A 25410-nucleotide genomic window follows, 5' to 3' on the forward strand; every position below is an offset into this window, starting at 1 on the left:
GCTAAGTCAATTCTCTGCCGTAGACTGAATAATCCATTGCATGAACTAGGTAGGTCTAAAGTACTGCAAGCCAGCTCATTAATGGGATCTTAAGGGCTACACTTTCCACCGGGCTTCTTCCTACTCTACTTCAGAAATGCAGGAAAGTCAATTCCCAAACAGTGATGCTGGATGGATGGGCAGTAGGTACCTTAAGAGTGGCCTGAATTGTAAACTGGGCATCTGGTTAAACTCCAGAAGTACCCCTATACACACTTGGGTGTCCCTAAGCCTTAGTGGCAGTCAATTACGCCTAATCTCTCTGGATTTGAGTAAATGAGCAGTGTCTCTCAGAGGACAGTGTGTGCACTGCTCAACGTGCAAACAGAAATGACCCATATGGACCTATTGCTAGTAGTTGGTTTGGAAACTCTTAAATGTGATGATGGGATTCCTGCTGGAAAAATAGTGATCTCTGGTGGAGAGTGGCCTGTGAGATTGCTGGGCAGGGTCAGTGTCAGGCTCAGCCTCACTGTCTGGCAGACTTCCTGCATTTAACTCTAGGAACAAATAGCCACTTGGGCAATGCACAGTGTACCCCAGCAAGATTCAGAAGAGGAGGGGAGAAAACTGAAAATAAAAAGGGGAACTTGGAAAATATTTATTAAACATTTTGCAAAACAAGTAGATGAAATGGAACAGCAGAGATGAACTGGCAGTTACGCATAATTTGTAACTGAGGACAGACCGGTAGACTAAAAGGCTTAACCTGCAGTCTCATTAGTTAAGCGCTCTCTCATATATTACAACTTGACAGCTCCCCTCTGTATTAGATTCTGCTTTTTATACTGCTTCTTGATGCAGTGGATGGAATTAACTCATACTGAACTTTTTGGGTGATAGCAACATGGCAGCAGAAGACATGAGGGTAAGTAACCCTTGCAAGGCATATTATTGACAGGCACAGTGAATAGCAACAGCTTGCATTCATAGCACCTGTAAGGCGTCATCAGACAAAAATCAATGCTGAACCAGGAAAGGTAACATTGGATGTTTTTACTTGTGTTTGTGTTATTCCACAAAATAACAGGGCTCAAAAGTATTTATTGGATTTTAAAGGATTTAAGTACACAGTGATAATCATTCCTAATAATGATTGCACATATACTCGGGGTCACGTTTGTAATTCAAAATACAGGAAAATTTACAGGTTTGGAACTGGAAGGTTTACAGGCCACTCGAGCTTTGTCAAATTCTGCCGAATCTCTTTTAACACCCTCTCATATATTTGTCAGAGTTACCTCATCTTGTTATTCACTTAATGAATTTCAATTTTAACAAGGAGACCTCCCATACACCTTAACAAGGCTTTATATTAGATTAGAGATACAGCACTGAAACAGGCCCTTCGGCCCACCGAGTCTGTGCCGAACATCAACCACCCATTTATGCTAATCCTACACTAATCCCATATTCCCAACAAACATCCCCACCTGTCCCTATATTTCCCTACCACCTACCTATACTGGTGACAATTTATAATGGCCAATTTACCTATCAACCTGCAAGTCTTTTGGCTTGTGGGAGGAAACCGGAGCACTCGGAGAAAACCCACGCAGACACAGGGAGAACTTGCAAACTCCACACAGGCAGTACCCAGAATGGAACCCAGGTCCCTGGAGCTGTGAGGCTGCGGTGCTAACCACTGTGCCGCCCCAAATTATCTTGACCAAATTCCTCAGCAGTGTTCTCTGAGGAGTTGGCCATCTCTGGAATGGATTGCAGCATTAACCTGTGCCGCAGCTGCACGACTTACGGAAGTTGCTAAGGCCTTATCATATAACGAATGACTTCTGCTTTTGCCTTTAGCTGAAATTTTATTGGCTTAAACACTGTTTGTTTCCAGTGAAACAAGACTGACGCTTCCTGCCTTCTGACAAACTCACTGAGTAAGCAAAACAAGAAATTAATATTTTTTTAAAATGTTAACCACTTCTTACAGGAGATGTGATGACCAAATGCTGGGTCAGGGGTGAGTTTAAGAGCATGAGGCCTCAATGGCGCAGACTCATCTGTCAATGCTGGGGCAAAGGGATTGGCGATGCACAAAAGATCAGAGTCAGAGGAATGGATAATACTGGACTGGTGTGGAGGAGGGTTGTATGGCTGCAGTAAGTAGGTAAGGGGTGAGGCCATTGAAAAGGATTTATACAAGGCAGTAAGAATTTCAAATTGAGGTATTGGGGAATAGATTCCAATGTAGATCAGTAAGGACGGGAGTGATGAGCAAGGCAAATTTGGGGCTTGTGTCATGTGATCTGGGTAGGATAATGGATTGAAAGCCCTGGAATCATTTCTGAAACTGTTGAACACTGTATTGGAGGTTGGGAGATTCTGGGGATGAAAACCAGAAAGGCCTTACTCATCCATATCTATTTGTGAATGAGATTGCCAGTTTGTGTCCAATTATGGTCAGCTTTGAGTTGGCACTTCATCAAATTCATTCTCTTTGAGTTCTGATGAAGGGTATTTACCTGAGTCATCAACATGTCTTTTACAACATGTTTCTGTTCACATTACTGATTCACAGCTGTCAATTTGCCTCATTGCTGCAGGATTCTTACAGGCCAATGGAGAGAAAATGTCAGTCCAAACTGAATGGCCAGTATCCAACTCACTGAACCATTTGATCCTTTTATGGAGCTTTGTTTTTAAAATGAGCCAATGCAGATTTGACAGAAAGTATCTCTGCTAAGAAACAGCAGTAAAAATTAGTCCATTTCTACAGGTCATTTGAAAGCAGATGTACGCTCTGGGTTGGGGGGGAGGGGTGGTCTCTGAATAGTCAGCAGGAAGACTGCAGTATTTAATGTGGCTTGTGGGTGATATAATTTTATTATTTTTGGAATAATTCTCTGAGCTTCTGCAGGCTGTCATTTAGCTGAAGCTACTGAATTGATCTGCTGATGTCTTCATGACTGTTCTGATTAAATTCAACTGCTCAAAATTGTGTTTGTGATGGATAAAGTGATTCAGAAGTGACAAAGATTCCACTCTACCCTTAACACCAGCAAATGAACATTCATTACAAATACGTTTAATTCAGTTATCTTTTGCATTTTTACATTCCTTTGCACATCAGAGTGTGAGATGTTGATCCACTCCTCCCCAGCTTCTCTTCTAAAGCTTTAACCTTGACTACCTGGTCTTATGAATGATCATCTTTGATAATAAAGGTCTGACTTTCACGAGCTGTATGATAAGATATGTCTGTTGGTGCCTTTTCCAGCTTCCCCCTGCCCCGATCCAAAACCCCAAACTTAATTGAGCAATTTTCTGTTAACATGTCACCCCTGTAATCACTGACTTACATTGGCACCCATTCCGGAAACACCTGGAGTTTAACATTTTCATCTTTGTGTTCAAATCACTCCATGGACTTGATCCTCTTAATCTCTGTAACTTCCTCTAGCCCTGCAACCCTCTGGCACCTCAGCATTCCTCCAACTTTGGCCTCTCGTGTAATCTTGATTTTCTTCACCGACCATTAGCAGCCATGCTGTCTCGCTCTTAAGCAGTGGAATTCCTCTTTAACCTCTTCGCCTTTCTCTCCTCTAAGACACTCCTCAAGACCTTTTTGACCCAACGTTTTGTCACATATCCTAATTTCTTGTGTGGCTCATGCCAAATTTTGTCTGATAACGCTCCTGTGAACCACTTTGGGATGTTTTGCAATGTTAGAAGGTGCTATATAAATGCAAGTTGTTGTTGCTTGACTATCAAAGCAGGGCCTGATCTAACTTTCATTCAAGGACCATGCCAGCTCACTTTCTGGCAAGGGTCAGTGTATGCAGATAAGGAACCTAACTGTACCCTCACCCTCCACTCCCCCTTGCCCATTCCTACCTCAAAAGATGTCATGGTCGGTTGTGACGCTCCAACTGAAATATGTCCGCTCAGACCACATTGGGAGTTGGACCTGGCACCTTCCAACCCTTCATCAAGGAATAGTTTAACAAAAAATATATTTTATTTAGTTGACAGGGCTGCACTTGATATATATACATAAATTGTCATACTGCCAATTGAAAATCCCCAGAGGAAATATTCATAATCTTTATTTTGCAAAATTTAAGATGGCTGCACCAATCACTAGCCTGTATATGACTTTGGAGAGTATTACAGTTGAGCTTGCTCCTGATTGTTTGTTTTGGTGGTAAGACCTTTTCTTTTGCCATTTGCTCTCTCAATTTCACATGCCTCTTTGTTTTTTTTTACCTACATTACAACAGTGACTACAATTCAAGTAGTATTTCATTGGCTGTCATAGAGTTATATAGCACAGAAACAGGCCCTTTGGCCCATCGTGTCTGTGCCGGCCATCAAGCACCTAACTATTCTAATCCCATTTTCCAGCACTTGGCCTGCAGCCTTGTATGCTATGGCGTTTCAAGTGCTCATCTAAATACTTCTTAAATGTTGTGAGGGTTCCTGCCTCTAACACCTCTTTAGGCCGTGCGTTCCAGATTCCAACTACCCGCTGAGTGACAAAATGTTTCCTCAAATCCCCTCTAAACCTCCTGCCCCTTACCTTAAATCTATGCCCCCTGGTTATTAACACCTCCGCTAAGGGGAAAAGTTTCTTCCTATCTAACCTATCAATGCCCCTCATAATTTTGTATACCTCAATCATGTCCCCCATCAGCCTTCTCTGCTCTAAGGAAAACAACCCTAGCCTATCCAGTCTCTCTTCATAGCTGAAATGCTCCAGTCCAGGCAACATCCTGGTGAATCTCCTCTGTACCTTCTCCAGTGCAGTCACATCCTTCCTGTAGTGTGGTGCCCAGAACTGTACACAATACTCCAGCTGTGGCTCCATCATAACCTCTCTGCTCTTTTATATTCTTTGCCACAGCTAATAAAGGCAAGTATCCCATCTGTCTTCCTAACCATCTTATCTACCTGTGCTGCTGCCTTCAGTGATCTATGGTCAAGTACACCAAGGTCCCTCTGTACTTCCAAGGGTCCTACCATCCATTGTATATTCCCTTGCCTTGTTAGACCTCTCAAAATGCATCACCTCACACTTCTCAGGATTAAATTCCATTTGCCACTGCTCCGCCCATCTTACCAGCCTATTTATATCGTCCTGTAATCTAAGGATTTCCTCCTCACTATTTATGACGCCACCAATTTTCGTGTCATCTGCGAACTTACTGATCATACCTCCTATATTCACGTCTAAATCATTAATGTACACTACAAACAGCAAGGGTCCCAGCACCGATCGCTGGTCACAGGCTTCCACTCGCAAAAACAACCCTCGACCATCACCCTCTGCTTCCTGCCTCTAAGCCAATTTTGGATCCAAATTGCCCTGGATCCCATGGGCTCTTACCTTCTTAACCAATCTCCCATGCAGGACCTTATCAAAAGCCTTACTGAAGTCCATGGAGACGACATCAACTGCTTTGCCCTGATCTACACATCTAGTCACTGCCTCGAAAAATTCAATCAAGTTAGTTAGATACTATATCCCCTGACAAAGCCATGCTGACTATCCCTGATTTATCCCTACCTCTCCAAGTGGAGATTAATCCTGTCCCTTAGAATTTTTTCCATTAGTTTCCCTACCACTGATGTTAGATTCACCAGCCTGTAATTACCTGGTTTATTCCTGCTACCCTTCTGGAATAATGGTACCACATTTGCGGTCCTCCAGTCCTCTGGTACTTCTGTGGCCAGAGAGGATTTGAAAATCAGAGTCCTGCTATCTGCTCCCTAGCCTCACATAACAGCCTGTAAGTCCTGAGGTAATGAAAGGTACTCATAAATGCAAATCATTTCCTTATATGTCCCACTCAACTCTTGTCGCTGTCAGTGTAACACTTGCACATTACTTCAAGGTAAAACTTGTAGAAGGGGGCAAACTAATTGATTCCAAAGCTTTGTTCTTCACAGAGCTGCCAGCAAGTAATCGACTTTACAGAGTTATTTAAGAGAGAGTTGTAGATGGAGTTTAGGCTTTTTTAGATGTACAAGCTAGGATATACTGAATTGTCTTCCTCTTCTGTATTTATATTGAGAGAAGTTTGGACGTTATAACACCTGATTTTTCCCTCCTGCCTTAGTTGAAAAAGCTTTATTTTAGCTTGGTGCCTCCCACTGGTGTTTTATTTACAGGAGGATAGAGTATTCCCTCTAAACCCAATTCAAAATAAAAACTTCCAACCAATTCTTAACCGGAGGGCAGCAATTGTGGGAATGTTCATGTCTCTTTCATTTCCCAGGCTACTATTCTTGGAGATGAGGGATTGTAGGCACTGAAGAAGATTTATTGAAAGTGATGTATTATTTCTTAAAAGCTGCCTGCTATATCTTCTCCCTATCCAAAACCTTTCAATTTTAGACCAGGCAAACAGTGACCACCCTAGTCAGTACCCCTTTTGACTGTCCAGCAATATGGTATCCATTTAGCTATCTTCAGCCCAATTATGAAACTTTCCTTCCTCACGTAGGAATTTTTGGCAGAGGGGATACCCACCAGAGACTCTCTGGCTGAAAAACTTAACTTCAGCACAATCCTTATTGCAGTTCCTGAGCCAAATAATGAACACTGTCCAACTGCTCTGTGCTCATGTACAGCAACAATCAATACAGTCCAATCTGTTCATCAAGACAGCTGCGACATTTCAGAAATCGAATTATTTTGTTGAACATGCTAAAGTGTTGTTTTTGCATTTGTTGAAATTAAATTATTGAAGGAATGATTAAATAGATTCTAGGGAAAAGATTTACCAATTGACTGTCTCACCCGCAATTTAGAGAAGCTCGAGACTAAGTGCTATCTTGATTTCTGCTCCTTCGTGTCACTCTGTCAGGATTTATCTGTAGTAGTTTTAAAAGGCCTCATTCTCAAAGGGGCATTCCATCAACCGACCCTCAAAACGATCTTTTATTGTGAAAAGATTGGTAAAAGCTAGCACTGAAGAAGATTTATTGAAAGTGATGTTCCTTGCAATTCCTTGTTTGCCTTAAATGTGGAGATGTGCATTGCTTTGTCTAGTGCCACAATCCCAAACAATGCCTTGCTTGAGAACCTCTCTGCAATGCTGGAACAATAATAGGATGTGGGTAATAGGCCAGTGATTCCCCACACACTGGGCTACTAACTCCTGCTTAGTGGACAGTTCCCCATGGGAAGAGACTAATGCTACAATTCTGTTTTTACAGAGCCTCATCACTTGCTGTCTGGAAGCTACCTTCTAACTAGAGCACAATTGACCAGTACTGAACCCATATTCGGTTGCCACCCCACCACAGCCAAGTCGAGGGTAAAATGAAGACACAAGGATCCGCAAATGGCCAAAAATGAAACAAGGAAGCGATCATCCCAGGCTGTATTACACGTACTGTTGTAAAGTGGGTTCAGGTTAGCTCTAATTAAGGCCATAGATTTCAAAATAGTGATGCCAGACGCAGTGAACATTGGAGGTTACTGAAGTTATCAAATTTCTCTATTTGCTGGCTTAGTAACCATTATTTCTGCTGCTGCATACTAACAAAATCACTCTGTGGGCTGCTTGCACCCCGTCTTTAGGGAGGTTGAACCAGCTTCCCTTGGGACTGTCTGCAATTTCAGGGGTTCCCAAGATTGTGAATTAGTGAGTTTGCAGGAGTGTTGTGCTCTTTTCACCTTCCCTTATGGGAAATGAGCCCCGGCTACTCAGATGCTGTCCCATCTTCCCACTGCTTTTCTGATTCTAGGCTACTTCCAGGATTTTGGATAAACTGCTTCTGACCAGCTGCAGACTGTACCTCATCTGTTACCATTCCATTTGTGCGTTTCTCTCAGCAAAGAACTCATTGTGGGAATTCAATATATCCAGTGAGTAGTAAAGCTCTCACTCTGATTCTCACTCTGTGCTCTGGTCACAGCTGATAAAAGATGTTTGAAGTACTACAACTGGCTTCAGCATCCCCAGATCGGGTAGAGGGAAATCGACCATTGTGCTGATGATTACTGTGCCTCTTTGGAGATGTAACTGCCTCAGCAAGTCAAGGGCCAGGAAGAGACTTCTGAAGAGACATTTAAAATGGATGAGCAGTCGCATAGAGTTGCAGAGAAGTTGCACCCCATGCCATTAGTTGCGTCCAGTTAACTGATTGATTGGTATGGGTAGTTCAGAGATGGTGTATAGAACAATGTGCATAATAATGTTTTAATTAGTCACTGCAGGCGTCCCTTAACCTACCTATCGTGTCTGTTCATTAACACTGAACTTGACTGGAGCCGCTGCACTTTGTGGAGCCTTGCCCCTTTTGAAAAGATCACTGTCACTGGCTATCTTTCCCCAAATGCATGCGATAGAATCCTAAAGAGAGGAAAGCAGTCTCCCGGTTCTTGTGGTTTCTCTCCCAAGGATTCTACACAGCTGTGTATGTGCACATGTGTGAGATGCACACACACTGTTTACAATCTCACTAACGTATCTATAACGTAGACCTCAACCTAGGGGGGATTTCTTCAGTGTTAGGGTTGCCCGAGTTCTGGGACACAGAGTCAAAAAGTGGTTATATCACACACACATGGGTCAGCATCCTTCGATCAAAGGTTTTTGTTCAGAGATCTATCTGTGTCCTCAAGAATGTCAGGAGAGGTTCTGAGCAGCAGGCTCTGCACAAATGAGGGATTAAACCTGGGACCTTGATGGTCTGTATGGAAGAGGTGATGCTTTTAGTCCTTAAACTACTGTGAGAATGGCCTACTTTATGGGAGCTTAATAGTCTGGTAACATCTGAGAGGTGCCATAACCTGTTGCTCAATGCTTCATTGATCAAAGCCCTGTTTTTGATTTAAAATTAGGCTGATTTAAAGCTTGCAATATCTCTAAAAGCCTGTTAATCTGTCAGGTAAAATGTGCCCACACAGCTGTCTCCTCTTGCTATTTCCCTAAAAGCTCTCCTGAGAGGGAGGTCTTTAATGGCTTCAGATTAAAGAGAGATGCTAACAAAGGCACCTTTAAACCTGTTCCTCTTCTTCAAACAATGCCTTTCTTTGATCTATCATTTTTGAAGTGTTTTTTAAAATTCTATTTGTGTGTTCTGTAAAACTTCAACCTCATGTCTGTGCTGTTGGAAATCCTTTTCCATAAAAGACTCCACTCAAGAGCCTAGGTAGATGCTGCATTTAATACCAGTCTCTCATTTTTCTCTAGATTTTCTTTATTGGGACAGATGTTCATTTTTTATCTGAAAGCTGTTTTTACTAAGAAGCTCTCTGGTGCTGAAGTCCCATCCCATCGCTGTTCTATGTTGAGTTAGTCAGCCTCACCCTGAACAGCAGTGGCATCTGCAGTTGGGTTCAGAACCTCTGGGTCGGGAGGGAACAGATCAGCCAATGTTAATGCTCCTGATCACCACCTGGAGAATACACGCATGAGAACGTAGGTGGAGAGTAGGATTGGTTTCAGATGTGACGCCTGTCAACACTCACTGTCCAAGTTCATGCATGAAAAACAGCCACCTGGGGAAGCTGGCGTCCACAGAACTGTAGCTCCCAGCAAGGGTCACACCTTTCGAAGAGGACAGTAGAAAATTGGGTGGTTCAAATGTACAAAAAGCAGACCTGTGCTGTTGGTGGTAGAGATTAGCATTAAACTGGGCAGAAGAATGGAAAACAATAGCGCAACAGACTTCGGCTGATACAACTATTGTTAGTTTTCAATCCTGTTATAATATTTTATACTGTCATTTTATGATCCACTGCTGGTGAGGGGTTGAGGTGGGGGTGGGGTGGATGGGTGTCCAGCTACTGACCCACTTTGGCCTGTATTCTGCTGGGTGAAATAAATTTGTCAGTGGTACCCCTTCCACCTCAGCACTGGCAAACATGAAGATGTTTTTGATACTCCCCTGTATCTCAAATGATTTTTTACTAATAGGCAAGGGCTGATAAAGAATGGTCATTGGCAGCATGATATCTTAGGTAGCAACAATTAATGTTCCTCTTAATATCCAGAACCCTAACATCTCTGCCCTTTAGTATTACAGCTTCATTGTAATGGTGTTAAAAGGTGCATTTTTGTGCAAGGTTATGGAAATAGGGAGCTAAATTTAGTGTCTGCATATGGCAAATTAAGTAGGTGGCCCTAACAGTCCTTCTAAAATCTGCATATCCCAATCAGAAATGGCCACTTGACCCACTGAATCAACTCTGGCCTGGGGGTGTACCCAGTAGTTGGTGTTGAAATTTGGTAAGGGGGAAGCTGGCCAGTGTTACACCTTTCAGGACCATGAAGGATATAAGGTACCGGACTTCAGGGCCTTTCACATCTGAAGCCAACACGTGGAACGGCAAACATAATGTTATTGAGGTGTAATCAGCAAAGTACGTGGTGCATGACTCTTGTTTTAACAGCTATGCACTGTGACATCACAGAGATGCAGTGAATGCCACAGACTGTAGCAGCAATAAGCATAGTGTGCGTATCTCACGTGTATACTCACACTACAGGAGCTCTTCCAGGTGCATCATTCCATGTTGTAGCAGTCCAGTGCATCAGGTGGTTCCCATACTGCTATGCCAACACCAGCAAGTGGAACTTAACCTTCATGGGTATGCCAGCCAGCTATTCCCAGAGAAGACTCACAGCCGAGCAAATCTATTTATTCAGCAAGATAAGAATTTCTGTGCAGTTCCTGTTTATTTAACAGGGTAAGGATTGTCGATTTTAATCACTCCACCATTGGTAGTCGTGCTTTCAGCTTACCTGGGCCTTGAGCTCTGGAATTCCCTCCCTAAACCTCTCCTCCTCCTCCTAAGATGATCCTTAAAACCTCTGTGTCAAAAATCTGTTTTTTAATAATGCTTTTATTAAGCACTACGTTTTGCTACATTAAAAGTGCTATATGAATGTAAGTTGTTGTTGTTGTGTAACAGTAGAACGTTCCTCTTTATCCTGGAACAGCAAAGTCTCCTGGAAACTTCTTTCTGGCTCTGTTGCTATATAACTTTGCCTAGAAGCAAAAAGTATAGTTGTATAAATTGAAAGGTTCATGGATATAGCCGTATTCACAGTGAGTCAGAGACAGTTCTTAATATTCACAGGATAGCATTTAAACCCTGCTGTATCATATCGTGCATGGCACATCCCAGTCAATCACAAGCTTCCAAACTCAGGATGCATATTGGGCTCTTGTATGAAGCCAACCTCTTCATTTCCTTCACTGGACACTATGAATTTTTTACAAATATGCCTCCACCATGACCGTCAAGTAGATTCTCCCTCCAGCAGGGCCACAATGCTGTAGAACATTAGTACATTCATTTAAAATATTGCATCACATTTGGCTGGTGTCATTAATGGCAACTGTTCATTTGCATTGCAGCAGCTTCCAATATGTGATCCCACAATCCCCATCTGTGTATTTCTTTATTCTTAATGCTTCTATTTCCTCCCCTGATTTGGGGAGGGGAGACGGGGGAGGATTCCTTACTTGAACGTAGTTGGCATGGTGCCCATCAACCACCAGTACCTCACCCAAGTGGGGTGCCCTTCATGTGTCAACAAGCGAGCCCCTGCTGGGGGTCAGGGGATTGATTGGCCAAATCCCTGACTTAGGTCTACTGAGGTCAACAGAGTTGGGACAGAACCTGGGTCTAGTCTGTATGACTCAATACCACACTTGATGGTGAATTACATAGTTACATAGCATTTACAGCACAGAAATGGGCTACTTGATCCAACAAGTCCATCCCAGTGCTTATGCTCCACACGAACCTCCTCTCAACCCTTACCATCTCTATTCCTTTCTCCCTCATGTGTTTAACTTCCCCTTAAATGTATCAATGCTGTTCGCCTTAACGACTCCGTGGTAGCTAGTATTTAGTAAAGAAATTTAAGAACAAAGTTGCAGAAGTGAAATTTGTTTGGTGTAGAAACTGTTTGGTGTCGGAAATTAACAAGCAGAGATTTTGGAATAGTGTCTACAAATGTTCCATGAGCTTCATTCTATTAAACTGTGCTGAGAAATAGTTTTTTTAAGCAGGGTGGAGTTATCTGTTCTGCACCTGCATAAAGTTATTATTCATTTCATGGTTAAAATGCTTTACATTGTTTGAGTGTATGAAAACACAGCCATGTGGCGATAGAGCTTGTTAAATGGATGTTGCCCTAAGTTCATTGTCAATTGGGAATCTTAGAGTCTCCACAGAAAGGGATAGTTTCATCCTATCAATATGAGCTGGGTCTGTACTTGGGTCCAAGGTGGAAAGTCAGTGGGGATAGCCCCACATTACTGAATCTTCCATTTTCTCATACATGCATTAATCTATTTCTGACTCTTGTATGTTGTAGACCTTTGAGAGTTATTTGTGTCATACAGCAGGTTTGGTATTTTATGTCTGACCTACATTCAGATCAGCCACTGGACAACTATTGTGGAAAATGGCTACTTTGTGCTAGTGCATTAGAGGTGCTCCTCTCAGACTCAATGTGGTGCCTATTTGTGGTGCAAAATATAGGAAATACTGTATCTAATCTTTTCTGTACCTGCCCTGAGAGTGTTTGGTGGGACAGTGTGGAGGGAGCTTTACCCGATCTAAAGCAGGGTGACCCAGGAATGCGTGCTGTTGGCTGTCGGTGCCCAGAATGTAAACTCCTCCGTTTCCAGACATGGATATATTTTCAACTTCAGGAGCACAAATAAAAAAGAAATGCTCCTACACATTGTGCAAAGGAGATGAGTGCAGAATAATGTAGAGATTCCACCTATAATTTTGTGACAGTTTTCTCTGACTTTTGTACAGGCATCAGTGAAAGCTAAATTGAAAAAAAAATCAGTTCTTGATTTCTGACTGGAACGTAATTGCAGTGCAAATACAGTGACAGCTTCAGAAAATGAAGGGTAAATAATTATGATGTGGATCTCTACATCGTTTCTGAATCTCTTTTTGAGAGCAATGCCTTAAAATGGGGAATCATAGCATGGTTACAGCACAGGAGGAGGCCATTTGGCCCATCATCTCCATGCCAGCTCTCTGCAACAGTGACTCGACTAATCCTGTTCCCCTGCCCTCTCCCTGTTGACCTGCAAATTTTTTTTCTCTTCAGGTGCTTATCCAATTCCCATTAGAAAGCCATGATTGAATCACATAGTTAATTCTGACCAGTGATAAATTATGGTCACCAGCTCTCAGACTAGGCAGCCACTACATGAAATCTTCTGACTGCTAACATACTTCCAAAAGCTATGTAATTGGAGAGCAACCATAAACCACTAACCTGATAAATTGAGAGACTGTTAAATCATAGAATGATGAGCGTGTGGTCCCCACATTGAGTCCTGATTTCAAGTGTGTTACAAAGTGGAGGCCAGGCAACTCAAATGAAAACACCTTGCAAAAGTATTGTATTTTAATGGGACCCTTTCACTTGCTGTATGGAGACTGGGATAATCCTGCCTCCTAATAGCATCTCCTTTTGCTGCATGTTTGGAAAGAAAATGTAACAGCCAACATCCGTCACAAGGCAGGTCATGAATGGAGCAGCAGGCCTGCTAATGACAACAGGTAACTGCCTCCTGGGGAAACAGTGTGGAGAGGAAGGAAGTGCTTTAAAGCTAGGGCCGTTTTATCAATTAAGAAAAACCTGCTCTCAGCCCAGACAGGGGTTGTTGCAATTTAGTTCAATACTCGTGAGTAAAATTATTTATTCTGAGGATATAGACATCACAGGCAAGGCTGGTGTTTACTGCCCATCCCAACTTGTCCTTGAAAGTCGTGATAGGCTGCCTTCGGGAACTGCTATAGTCCATTGGGTGCAGGTGCTCCCACGTGCTGTTAGGTAGGGAATTCAGGATTTTAACCAAGCAATGAAGGAACAGTGATATTTGTACAAATCTGGGTAGTGTGTGATTCTTAGGGGAACTTGGAGGCGATGGTGTTCCCATGCAAATGCTACCCTTTTCCTTGTAGGAGGTGGAGGCCGTGTATTTGGGAGGTGCTGTCGAATTGCAAGTGATGTTGAACACTTTAAATCAGGAAACAGCCTCACTTTTGACCTTATGCTGGAAGAAGGTCATTCATGAAGCTAAAGATAGCAGGGCCTGGGCCACTGTCCTGAGAAATTCCTGCAGCGATGTTCTGGGCTGAGATAATTGGTCTCCACTGACCAATCGTTTTCCTTTATGCCAGGTATAACTGCAGCCCCTGGGGAGTTTTCCTCTTAATCCCCATTGACTTCAGTTTTAATAGGAATCCTTGGTGCCACACTTGGTTGTGTGTTGCCTTTATGTCAGGGGTAGTAGTCACTCTTGCCTCACCACTTGGTCCTTATTTGGACCAAGACTGCAATGAGGTCTGGAGCCAAGTGGTTCTGGCAGAACCCAAACTGAGCATCAGCGAACAAATGCCACTTGATAGAATAGTTTTACGACGTGCTGTTTATATGCTGATGATTGAGAATAGGCTGGCAGGACAATGATTGTCTGGGTTGGATTTTTCCTGGTTTTTGTTGACCGGGACTTAGCTGCAACAATTTTTGACATTGTCTAGTAGATTGTTATATCTCTACTGGAACAGCTTAGCTAAGGGCACAGCTAGTTCCAGAGTACAGGTCTTCAGGACAACAGATATTGCCAGAGCTCATTGCCTTTGCTGCGTCTAGTGCACTCAAACCTTTCTTGATGTCACAAGCAGGGAATTGAGTTGGTTGAAGACAGCCATCTATGATGATTGGGACCTTGGGGGAGGTGTGGGGGGAAGGCGAGATGGATCATCCACTTGGTCCTTCCATCTGAAGATGGTTATGAACACTTCAACTTTATCTTTTGCATGCACATTTTGGGTTGCGCCATCATTGAGAATGAGGATGTTCCTAGAGGCTGCACCCCCCTCGTTAATTGTCCACCACCTTTCGAGACTGGAAATGTCAGTAGTACAGCGCTTTGACCTGATTGGTGTAGGATCATTAACTCCAAGTATACAATGTTGCTTCTGCTGTTTAGCATGCATGTGAATCTGTTGTAGTTTCACCAGGTTCATCACCTCATTTCCTAGTTTTTGGGTATGCCTGGTACTGCTCCTGGCATGGTCTTCTACCTTCCCCATGTGGTCTCTGGATTGTGATTAGCAGCGGCAATTCTGTCTTGAGTTGGAAAAGGGATCATCAGCCACTGAGGTCAGATGTAGCACCTCAACTGTCAATTCAGCCGAGAGCAACAGCAACCAGGGATGGATCCTGGAAGCTCTGCTCGGGACACTGTGGTGAAGCAAGTGGGATTTAATGGTTGAAAATAGTTAAAGGTAACAAGGTCAGCAGCAAGATTGCTTCAGCACGTATGCCATTAGACCCTGGCAGTAAATTGTGTTAATGTCTCTCTGGTGTTTCCTTCCAGTTTGGAGCAGCTGCTAGTTCTCTCTTTTAAATCTCACTCATTGATTACAGCACAAACCACAGGCAGCCCCTGTTATTGCCAGACCTCATCATCCACTTTCCTTCCTGTTTAGTCTCTTTCTCTGTGTTACTGGACTGTGATCATAGGGGTAGAGATTCTGGGGTATGGTTCGGACCATATTTCTGATTGGTCCCCTTGGAAGACAAGATACAACTGACATTTGTCTGCGATGTGTAATTTGCTCTTGGTTGCCTCAAAGTAATTCAAGATCTCTGCAATGTGTAATTTAATTAGATCATCACAGACAGGCTCCAGAGCTCACAGTGTTATCACTACTGCTTTCAGAGAGCAAACATAACATTCATACTCCTGAGTCCAAGAGTGGAAAGAATGAGGCAATAGAGGGATTGCAACTTGATGAGAATTTTAAAATGAAGGTGTTGGTGGACTTACAATAAGTTAGGGTACAGGCAGCAGCTTTGGATGAGTTGAAGTTCAGTGGAGGTGGAAGCTGTACAGCTGGCCAGAAGATGATTTGGAATCGTCAAATCTTACAAGTCACATAAATGTAATGTTGTGTATGGTAGTAGGACCAGCACAAATACGCTCACATTTTTGTTTTTTAAAAAATTCATTCTCAGGTTGCTGGTAAGGCATAGCATTTATTGCCTATCCCTATCTTACGCCGCTGGAGTCTATATAGTGTAGAGGCATCCACACTCTTCTTTGGCCTCCTTATCTCTAGAGACAATGGATAAGCGCCTGGAGGTGGTCAGTGGTTTGTGAAGCAGTGCCTGGAGTGGCTATAAAGGCCAATTCTAGAGTGACAGGCTCTTCCACAGGTGCTACAGAGAAATTTGTTTGTCGGGGCTGTTGCACAGTTGGCTCTCCCCTTGCGCCTCTGTCTTTTTTCCTGCCAACTACTAAGTCTCTTCGACTCGCCACACTTTAGCCCCGTCTTTATGGCTGCCCGCCAGCTCTGGCGAACGCTGGCAACTGACTCCCACGACTTGTGATCAATGTCACAGGACTTCATGTCGCGTTTGCAGACGTCTTTAAAGAGGAGACACGGACGGCCGGTGGTTCTGATACAGTGGCGAGCTCGCTGTACAATGTCTTTGGGGATCCTGCCATCTTCCATGCGGCTCACATGGCATCCACACTACTACTGCTATTTAGTAGGGAGTTCCAGGATTCTGACCCAGTAACAATGAAGGAATGGAGATGTATTTTTCAGTAAGGATGCTGGAGGTGAGTCTTTTCTTCCTGTCTTGCTCTTCTCTCCACTCCCCTCATCACTTCCCCCGTTCTCCTACTTTCTTCTCCAGCTACTCCTAGTAGGTGTTGAATAGTTGCTGTAGTAGTCTTAATTTTAGTTGTACTAGTAGTACTACAACAATAAACTTTTTATTTTTCTTTCTTTGTCTCTCGAGATAAGGAGGCCAATGGGTAAGTGCATAGAGGAGGTCAGTAGTTTGTGAAGCAGCACCTGGAGTGGCTGTCAGGGCCAATTTTACAGTGACAGACTCTTCCACAGGCACTGCAGATAAAATTGGTTGTCGGGGTTGTTACACAGTTGGCTCTCCCCTTGCATTTCTGTCTTTTTTCCTGCCAACTGCGAAGGCTATTTGACTCGCTATGCTTTAGCCCCCCCCCTTTATGGCTGTCCGCCAGCTCTGGCGATCACTGGCAACTGGCTCCCACGACTTGTGGTCAGTGTCACAGAATTTCATGTGGCGTTTGCAGACGTCTTTAAAGCGGAGACATGGACAGGCGGTGGGTCTGATACCATTGACGAGCTTGCTGTACAATGTGTCCTCGGGGATCCTGCCATCTTCGATGCGCCTCATGGCCAAGCCATCTCATGCGCCGCTGGCTCAGTAGGGTGTATATGCTGGGGATGTTGGCGATACAATGCTGCCACCTAGGCCCAAGGTTTCTCCTGAGGCACCGCATGAGACGTCGCTCTTGGCTGACATACGTTGTCCAGGCCTCGCTGCCGTAGAGCAAGGGACTGAGGCCACAGTCTTGAAACACTCGAGACTTTTGTATTCTGTGTCAGTGCACCATTTTCCCACACCCTCTTGGCCAGTCTAGACATGACAGCCAAAAAAACTATTACTATAATAATTACTGCAACTAGTCCTACAAATATTACTGCTACAATAATCACTAACCAACAACTAGTCCTACAACTGCGTTAACACCTTCTTTGGCCTCCTTGTCTTGAGAGACTGGGAGGTGGTCAGTGGCAACTGCTTTATATAAAATACTACACGTACTAGTTCTACATTTATAAAAGCTACTCCAACTAAAACAATGCAACTACTGCTATAATAACAATTGCTAATGCAAGTAAAAAAAACTACTGCAAGTGCTACATATACAACTACAACATTAATACCCAGCAACAATCATGAACACCTTGCTGATTCTCAGAGCACTGATAAAGGTAGCGTTAATAAAACCTCTGTTTACATAGCAGGAGGAGAATACAGTATGGGAAGGATATATATATATATACACGTCACAATGCCAGCAAAAGGAGGAAATAGCACAAAAAGACATGCGTAGACCTGAAGAGGAGCTGTTTGTCAGCTGCCTGTGTATATTTAACACAGGAAAGTGTACACACACAAAAGAAGTTCCCAAAATTTACACAAGCTGTGTTTACTTCACCAAATTAACAAAGGGTCAAAAATTACCATTCTATCTAAATCAAAGAATCATAGAAATATATAGCACAGAAGGAGACCAAATATTTAACAGTGTGTCTACACAATGTCAACTAGTGGATTTGCGCCCCCCCATCTCCAGTTTGTGTGAGGTGCTTCCCAATGGAGGTGAATGGAGCTTTAGAGGCTTGTGTCATGCAGGCCCTCACCTGCAAAGAATGAGGCACACACTATTTTGCCACATAAACATTCAAACTTAAAAATTGTTGCAGGGAAGAAAAGTTAGCCCATGACAAGGAATTGCCAGACCCCTCACCGGAAAGACCTTTTTCTGCAGACCAGCAGACTGTGTTGAAACAAAGGAACCAGTCCCTGCCTCCCCAATACACAGCAGACTGGTCAGACCAGTTTAATTTGAACTTGCCATAGAGTTTTAAAACTCAGAAAGCTGTTTGCTTCTAAACTGAAAAGACCTCTTTCCTGTCTGCTCTCACCAGCTTTGGAAACCACTGAAGACATATGAACCCCAAGAGAGAAACAGCGCCTACAGTGAACAAGGTTTAAGAAGAATACTGGGGCCCCCAACGAAAAGCAAGACTACCGACACTCAAGGACTCCACAGCGAACTCAAAGCAGTTACAGAAAACACACTTCAGAGAGTGCTTTAAACGTCTCCACTATTTTTCTTCTCTTTTCTGTCTCTATCCAACAGCGTTAACCGAATTAGAGTTCGTGTGTTAATAAACTTCACTGTTCTTCTTTAAAACCTAAGCAGGCCTGTTTGTGCTCATTTCTTTGCCTTATAAGCGGTGAACAAGGATTCACCAAGGGGGAGCTCAAAACACAGTGTGTTTAAAATTAAATCCTGTTACAATAAGACCAGGTGAAGGCTGAAAGAGACTCCCAGACACTTTCTCACCTGGATGTAACACTTACATAGCTCTCATCTCAGGGACGCAGCTATTTAACCAAGCTTGCTCCATAGTGGTAAGGGGAACATCAGACCCATGCCAAAAGCTCCCTTGTGTTGTTGGTATTGGAGGAGGCCTAAGGGAGCATACTCTATGCTATCTCTGAACACAGCGTCCAGCTTGCTGCTACTGGTCAGTGTAAGTACAGGCCAATTAGACAAACCAGCTGTGCCACCCCCCCACCCCCAGTCAAAGCATCGTGGGAACCTTACCACAACATGTTGCACAAGAGGGTAGAAATTGTTTCCACTGCCTGGATAGGAGATCAGTGCTCTTCTTGCCCTCAGTACGCTGGGTGTCTTTTGGGTCCTCAGCCTAGTTTTCTCTACTTCAGCTCACCAGGGACGAGGAAATAGCTAGTCCAAAGTAGGATGCCCTGATGCAGTTTGTAAGTGATTGGCAGTAGTGGAGCCTGTGGTTCTGGGAGTTAACTGCTCAGTGGAAGTGCCTGGGTGATCATTAGAGGGCCAGGCATTTTTCCTGCAAGGCATTCCTTCTAACATAAAACACAGAAAAGCTTGTTTAGCTGCACATACACAACATTCTCCCCTGAGGAAATGACATCCACGTGTAAAGCATGCTAGTACTTTGAGGACACACGTAAAGCTGAGACTAGGTTGGACGAGCAGTTCCCAACTTTTACTTACCTTCTCGTGCCATCACAGCCTCTCCCACAGGTTCTCCTGTCTGCCTGCCAACCATGTTGAATTGCTCCTCTTAATGTACTCTCAGTTTTTAACGCTGCTGTTTCTCCAGAAGTCAATGTTTAAGGGTATGTGACTGACGAGTGCATACTTTCGTGATGTGGACGTGCCCTTTAGTCAGGCAGTGAGAGTTAGTACAGTGGTTTTGAGTAAAGAAAGTGCTTGATTATTTGCAGAGCTAAGTTCCCTTATTCTCCAATTGCAGAGAGAGAAACCTTGTAATAGATAAGGAGCTGGATGAAGACTGAAAAGTGGTAAAAGACATGTATTGGCAAGATTGTCCAGACTTACCTGTGAGATCACTGAATAGCTTCCTATGCTGTGGAAAGGCATGGAATGATGGAGATTGTGCCAACTGCCTCTGCCACCTCCTTCCAGTCAGCCTGCACCATACTCATGAGGTTCCCTACCCTCAGTGGCCCACAGCCTTACTTTGATGACCCTGACTTCCTCCAGCAAAAGCACTGTAAGGGATGTGGCTGAGAACCTGGCTGGGAGTCTTGCCCAGTTGCTACTCCCTTCAAGGCTGCTGCTGTTTCTGCCAGTTCTTGCAGAGATGATGCGGACCTTTAACTGGCCACAGCAAATTAAAGCCTGTGCTTGCCGCTCTCCTTGGAGCAGTAAACCAATCAGGTATGACATTAATCACTGCAGACCGGCTGTGGGAGAAAACTGTAGTAGGTTCCTTTCGTAGATGGTATTTATTCTCACTCTGCTACTGGTCTGCCATTGGAAGGAAATCCAGGCTACTCACTACAGCCAAGGCAGTCCCATCCTCAGATATTCACACATGCTTATTTCCAGTTGGTAGTTAGCAGAACCCAGGCCAATTCATTCCCTCCCTAGTCCAAGAGTACTGAGGCCAAACTTGGCAATCCTGCTACTGGCCTAGCTGAGATGCTGACACAGCAGAGACTCGGGATCGAAACTAGGACCTTGTGATACGTATGCCTCAATAACACAAATGATATTGTCTGAACTGAAGTCATCCACCACAAAAATATCATTCCACTCCATGTGGTTCTATCAACATAAATAACATACCGCAGTTCTGGGTTGTCTCCTTTTCCCAAACACTACCCACTTTAATCAAGTAATCTAAAGGATCCCACCATGGTTCACCAGGTAAATGCCTTTTCCAGTGTGGTTCAAAGCCATACAGACCAGAAGTGCCCATGTGTTACCTCTGCTGTGTGCTGATAGCTATCTCAGCCAGAGGGGCAGGCAGGGACAATACAACTGGCCTCGGGTGTCCTGACGAGATAATATTTCCACTCATGATTGTTATCTCTGCTGAAAAGGGCACATGTGGATATGAAGTGAGGAGAACATTGACTGCAATGCCCAGCATGGCAGAATAGCCAGTCAACACCTTGCGCAGATTCATACAGGGAAAATGGTGGTCGCGGGTGAGTTAAAGGAAGGCAGCCAGTGTCCCTGGAACTGTACTACATGCTATTCTCCAGCACTTAGTGGCGCAGTGGTTAGCACCGCAGCCTCACAGCTCCAGCAACCCGGGTTCAATTCTGGATACTGCCTGTGTGGAGTTTGCAAGTTCTCCCTGTGTCTGCGTGGGTTTGCTTCGGTTTCCTCCCACAGCCAAAAGACTTGCAGGTTGATGGGTCAATTTATAATGGCCAATTTACCTGAGTATAGGGAGGGGAATATAGGGACAGGTGAAGATGCGGTAGCAAAATGGGATTAGTGTTAATGGTCGGAACAGACTCGCTGGGCCGAAGGGCCTGTTTCAGTGCTACCTCGAAATCAAAATGAAATCAGATGAGATATAAAAGGAGACATAACAATGATCAGAAAGTTCAGAATTCGCCCCCTTGCTTAAAATATAATTTTTCACCTGTTCTGCAATTTGCAGTGGAGTGAAGCACACAGCCTATTGATTAGAATTCCAGTCCTTTCTCCAAGCTTCAATTTTCCTGTAGTGACGCACTGCACCTTGCACTGACTGCTGCTATATTAGATCAACGCCCTGCAGTGTGCTGAATCTGGTATTATCACATCTCTACATGCAGGCTTCTGCATAATAATTCAATTTTTTTAATTATTCTGATCGCTCTTTTTTTTGTTTTGCCAACTTCCTCAATTCTACGCTAACCCCCATTTCACACACCAAACAAACCACAGGCATCCCCAATTCCACAGCTAGGACCTCTAATTCCATAATCCCATCTCCCCAACCCCCACTCAATTCCTAGCCTTCCTGATTCCCTGCCTGTCCTCTGATTTTATATTTGATTCCCTGGTTTGCTGCAAGAAGATGTATGTACTTGGATATCAGGTGAGGAACAGGACTGGGCTGTGGTGCCCTCCATGGTTCAACACCCTAATGACACTCACTATCAGCATTCACACATGGTCACGGGTGAGGTACCAAAGGGCACCTGGTGGCTTTGAGTCAGAAGAGGAGAGAGATAATCACAGTGTAAAACAGCAGAATAAATTGGTGCTTCCCTTCCAGTTTAACAGCACAGTACAGTGTTTGATTGGGTAACTCTCTCGGCTTATTCGGAAGATTGTGGCTTCAAGTTCCTCTCCTGAGACTTGAGCACAAAATCTAAACTGACACTCCCAGTGTAGTACAGCGGGAAGGCTGCATTATTGGCGATGCCATCTTTCAGACAAGACAGTAAATCGAGGCACCATCTGCCCTCCTGGGGCTGTAAACGATCCCACAGCACTATTTCAAAGAAGAGTGTGCTGGCCAATATTTACCCTTCAATCAACATCACTAAGAACAGATTATCTAGTCAGTATCTCATTGCTGCTCGTGGGTTCTTGCTGTGCACAAACTGACTGCCGTGTTTCCCACCTTTACAACAGTGACTGCTAGAGATCAACTGCATGACGTTTTGCTGCACCACTTTCAAGTCTTGAACAGTATTTCTAATTTAGGGCAATTAGGGATGGGCAATAAATGCTGGCTGAGTCAGCGATGCCCACATCCCACGAACAAATAATAAAAAACTACAGCACTCCTCCACTTGTACACTACTGTTTTAAAATCACTGCAACATACAAAGTGTGAACTCTGACTAATTTTCTCCCTGCCATATGGGCACTAAACTAAGTTATTACAATTACAAACTTCCTCAGTACTGCACAAAGCATCAGCCTAAATTAAGTGCCTGATTTTTCTGGAGTGGGGTTTAGAACCCACGAATTTATTAAACACATTACAGAAAGCAGCCCAGCAGCATAAACACAGTACACTTACCAAGGAGGGTCACGGTTGCCTTCAATACACTACTGACAACAAGTAGGATTAAACACTTCAGATCAAGTCAGGAGCCTGGAACAGCAAGTTATCAATTTTGTTAATAATGTTGAATTCATATTCAGTGGTGCATGCAATATTTGGGTATAAATTTTCTTGTTAAAAGTGGACACAACAAAGCATTATTGGCAACAGACAAATTCAACATGTCAGTTTTTATTAGAACTCTGAACCTGATTGGACTTGTGCTGTCTGCACAGTGATGATAATGATGGGCCAATAACTGATAACACCCATATGTTTAGCCAGATACTTTTTCCACACACAATTACATCAAATATTCCTGCATGTGTCAAAAAAAATTGTCAGAACTTCCCAGCACAATTATTCTTGTGCGAATATTCCATATGTTTGATGTGAGGTTGGTGCAAAGTAGTGAAACAGACCCAGTTATCAGAACCAGTTCAGTCTCTGATTGAAGTTCAGACACCATAAGATTGAAATGATTGCCTCAATTGTATGTTAAAGAGGTACAGTCAACCTCAATCACCTAATCTGCCAAGAAATACACAGCTCCTCCAATGCCATTTTTTAGTGTGGTATTAAGCTGTATAGGTCAGGAGGTCCTGCGCAGAGTCCCAACTGCTGTCACCTGGGCTATCAGTGCAAGGTCCCACAATATTGGCTTAGGTGCCCCTGGGTTAAGGAAGAGTGAAATCAGCCAGAGTTCCTGCTCCTTATGGCTTATCCAGTGACCTCTGCTGGATATCCAGTGGCCTCTGCTGGAAATGCATTCTGCAAATGTCAGTTGATAACCGCATGAGGCTCTGCAGTTGAATATTGTTTGTCTAAGCTCACGTGAAGGAGGGCCACCTGGAAAAGTTATTGGGGAATGGGAGGGATACGTTTCATGTCAATGACTTTCAACTTAACTCTTAGCTGGAAGACTAATAAGCTAAGCCATTACACACCAGAGCTACTCAAAATGGCTTTGTTTCGTATTTTAACTATGCCCGTTTCCTTTACTCCCTTTGTTCTTTGTGGTAACATTATTTGCTGACAGATGCTGTGCAGTCTGTGTTGGCCTGAGCTATCTGGAGTGCTGGAGGAGGGACAGGGAGGGAACCATGCAGGAGTTGAATTGTTTTACTTGATTACCTTTAACAATCAGGGTGTATTTGACTTCGATAGAAATTTAAAAATCGTATGAAATGTAAAACAGACTGCTGACTCACTATCACTCATTTTACACTATTGCACAAAGTCAATATCTACCCGTGTGTTTGGAATTTGTCTAATTATATTTTATTGGCCAGGAAAACAACCAGTGTAAAAGATATGCTATGATGAGAGTTTCATGCTGATTTATGCGCTCTCCTGTGATTCCCATCTTTACTAGGAGCCCTGGTGATGATTAGTCTTCTCACGCTCACTGGCTTTGTTATATTTCAAGTCCCGGAGATCCCTCTCACTGTCTCAGTAAGCCCACTACATCAAAGCTGGCTGAGAATTGATTCCTTTAAAGAGGAATAGAAGCCTAGGGGAATGTTCCTGAGGAATAATTTCTCTCCCAGTTTGCATTCTGTTACAGTTTCATACAACAGCAACATGATTCAGGCGCCTTTCAGCCTGGAACTTAAAGCAAATGCTTTATTCAGTGCACTAGAAAAGAGCACAGGGAGGGAATTAAACCTGTTGACTGTTATGGGATGGCACCATATTGGGCAGTGCCTTTATTCAGTCACTAAATTAATTATTGATTTCCAAAAAAGTTCAGGATAACTGCATTGTAAAGGTTAATGTTTGTTTTAAAGTACAGAATGAAAACAAACACAAAGAAATGCCACCATTAATGACGAACACTTATCGGTCACAGCTGTGCCCCATTATATTCAGCAGCAAAAAATTACACACAGGTGACCATAGATCCAAGCAGAACAGTTGCTCTAAGTACAGTTTTGGACCCAACAATCTAACTTTAAAGCAGCTGTTTAAGAGCTCTCAAAAATTGAATTGACACCAAACATTTTGACTTTCCAATAAAAGCCATTTTCCCCATTCAGTTCATCCCTTTGGAGGGACAGCAGTAAGTGAGCCTGATGACAGTCCTGTATGGGAGCTGGGAAGGCAGAGAAAGGCAGTGCAGGGTTTGTAATCAATCAAACTAGATGCATAGGGAGATCAGTTATTTAGAATTTCACTGATCTCTCTTCCAGATACCTCTCTCGTTCAAACCAGCTACAATTTCATCTTTCCCAAACATGCCCATTTCTATCTTCAAGAGATTGTTCTAATTCCTGGCCCATCCAACTCATCTGCTTCATTTTCAATCCATTCTCTTTCCTCTTATTCAGTCTCTGCCTATCTATGTTTATGACACTTCTGCTTTTTTGACAATTTCAGGTTCTCTGGCCCCAAATCTCTTCCCATGAGTGGCCAGTGCCTCCTCC

The 25410-nt window shown here is 43.5% G+C and overlaps 2 protein-coding genes across 12 annotated transcripts in view; one reads left to right on the plus strand and one right to left on the minus strand.

Annotated features, from left to right (window-relative positions):
- The window catches only part of LOC137356074 (prokineticin receptor 1-like), a 56917-nt gene that overhangs the window by 15353 nt on the left and 16154 nt on the right, over positions 1 to 25410 (plus strand). For 4 of the 9 annotated variants that reach the window (XM_068021864.1, XM_068021857.1, XM_068021858.1 and 1 more), the window contains one exon: positions 7213 to 7411. The gene's annotated coding sequence lies outside the window, so the exon portion shown is untranslated. The other 5 variants (XM_068021861.1, XM_068021862.1, XM_068021859.1 and 2 more) reach the window with 5 other exon arrangements.
- LOC137356076 (RNA-binding protein 4-like) overlaps positions 10822 to 25410 on the minus strand; it is a 53086-nt gene continuing 38497 nt past the window's right edge. For 2 of the 3 annotated variants that reach the window (XM_068021872.1, XM_068021870.1), the window contains one exon: positions 10822 to 10998. In XM_068021872.1, the coding sequence (XP_067877973.1) occupies positions 10985 to 10998 (14 nt within the window). In that variant the 3' untranslated portion in view covers positions 10822 to 10984. Of the gene's footprint in view, positions 10999 to 22960; positions 23036 to 25410 lie in introns of all 3 variants that reach the window. The other variant, XR_010970992.1, reaches the window with a different exon arrangement.

Source organism: Heterodontus francisci, chromosome 44 (genome assembly GCF_036365525.1).
Source record: "Heterodontus francisci isolate sHetFra1 chromosome 44, sHetFra1.hap1, whole genome shotgun sequence".
NCBI classification, from domain to species: domain Eukaryota; kingdom Metazoa; phylum Chordata; class Chondrichthyes; order Heterodontiformes; family Heterodontidae; genus Heterodontus; species Heterodontus francisci.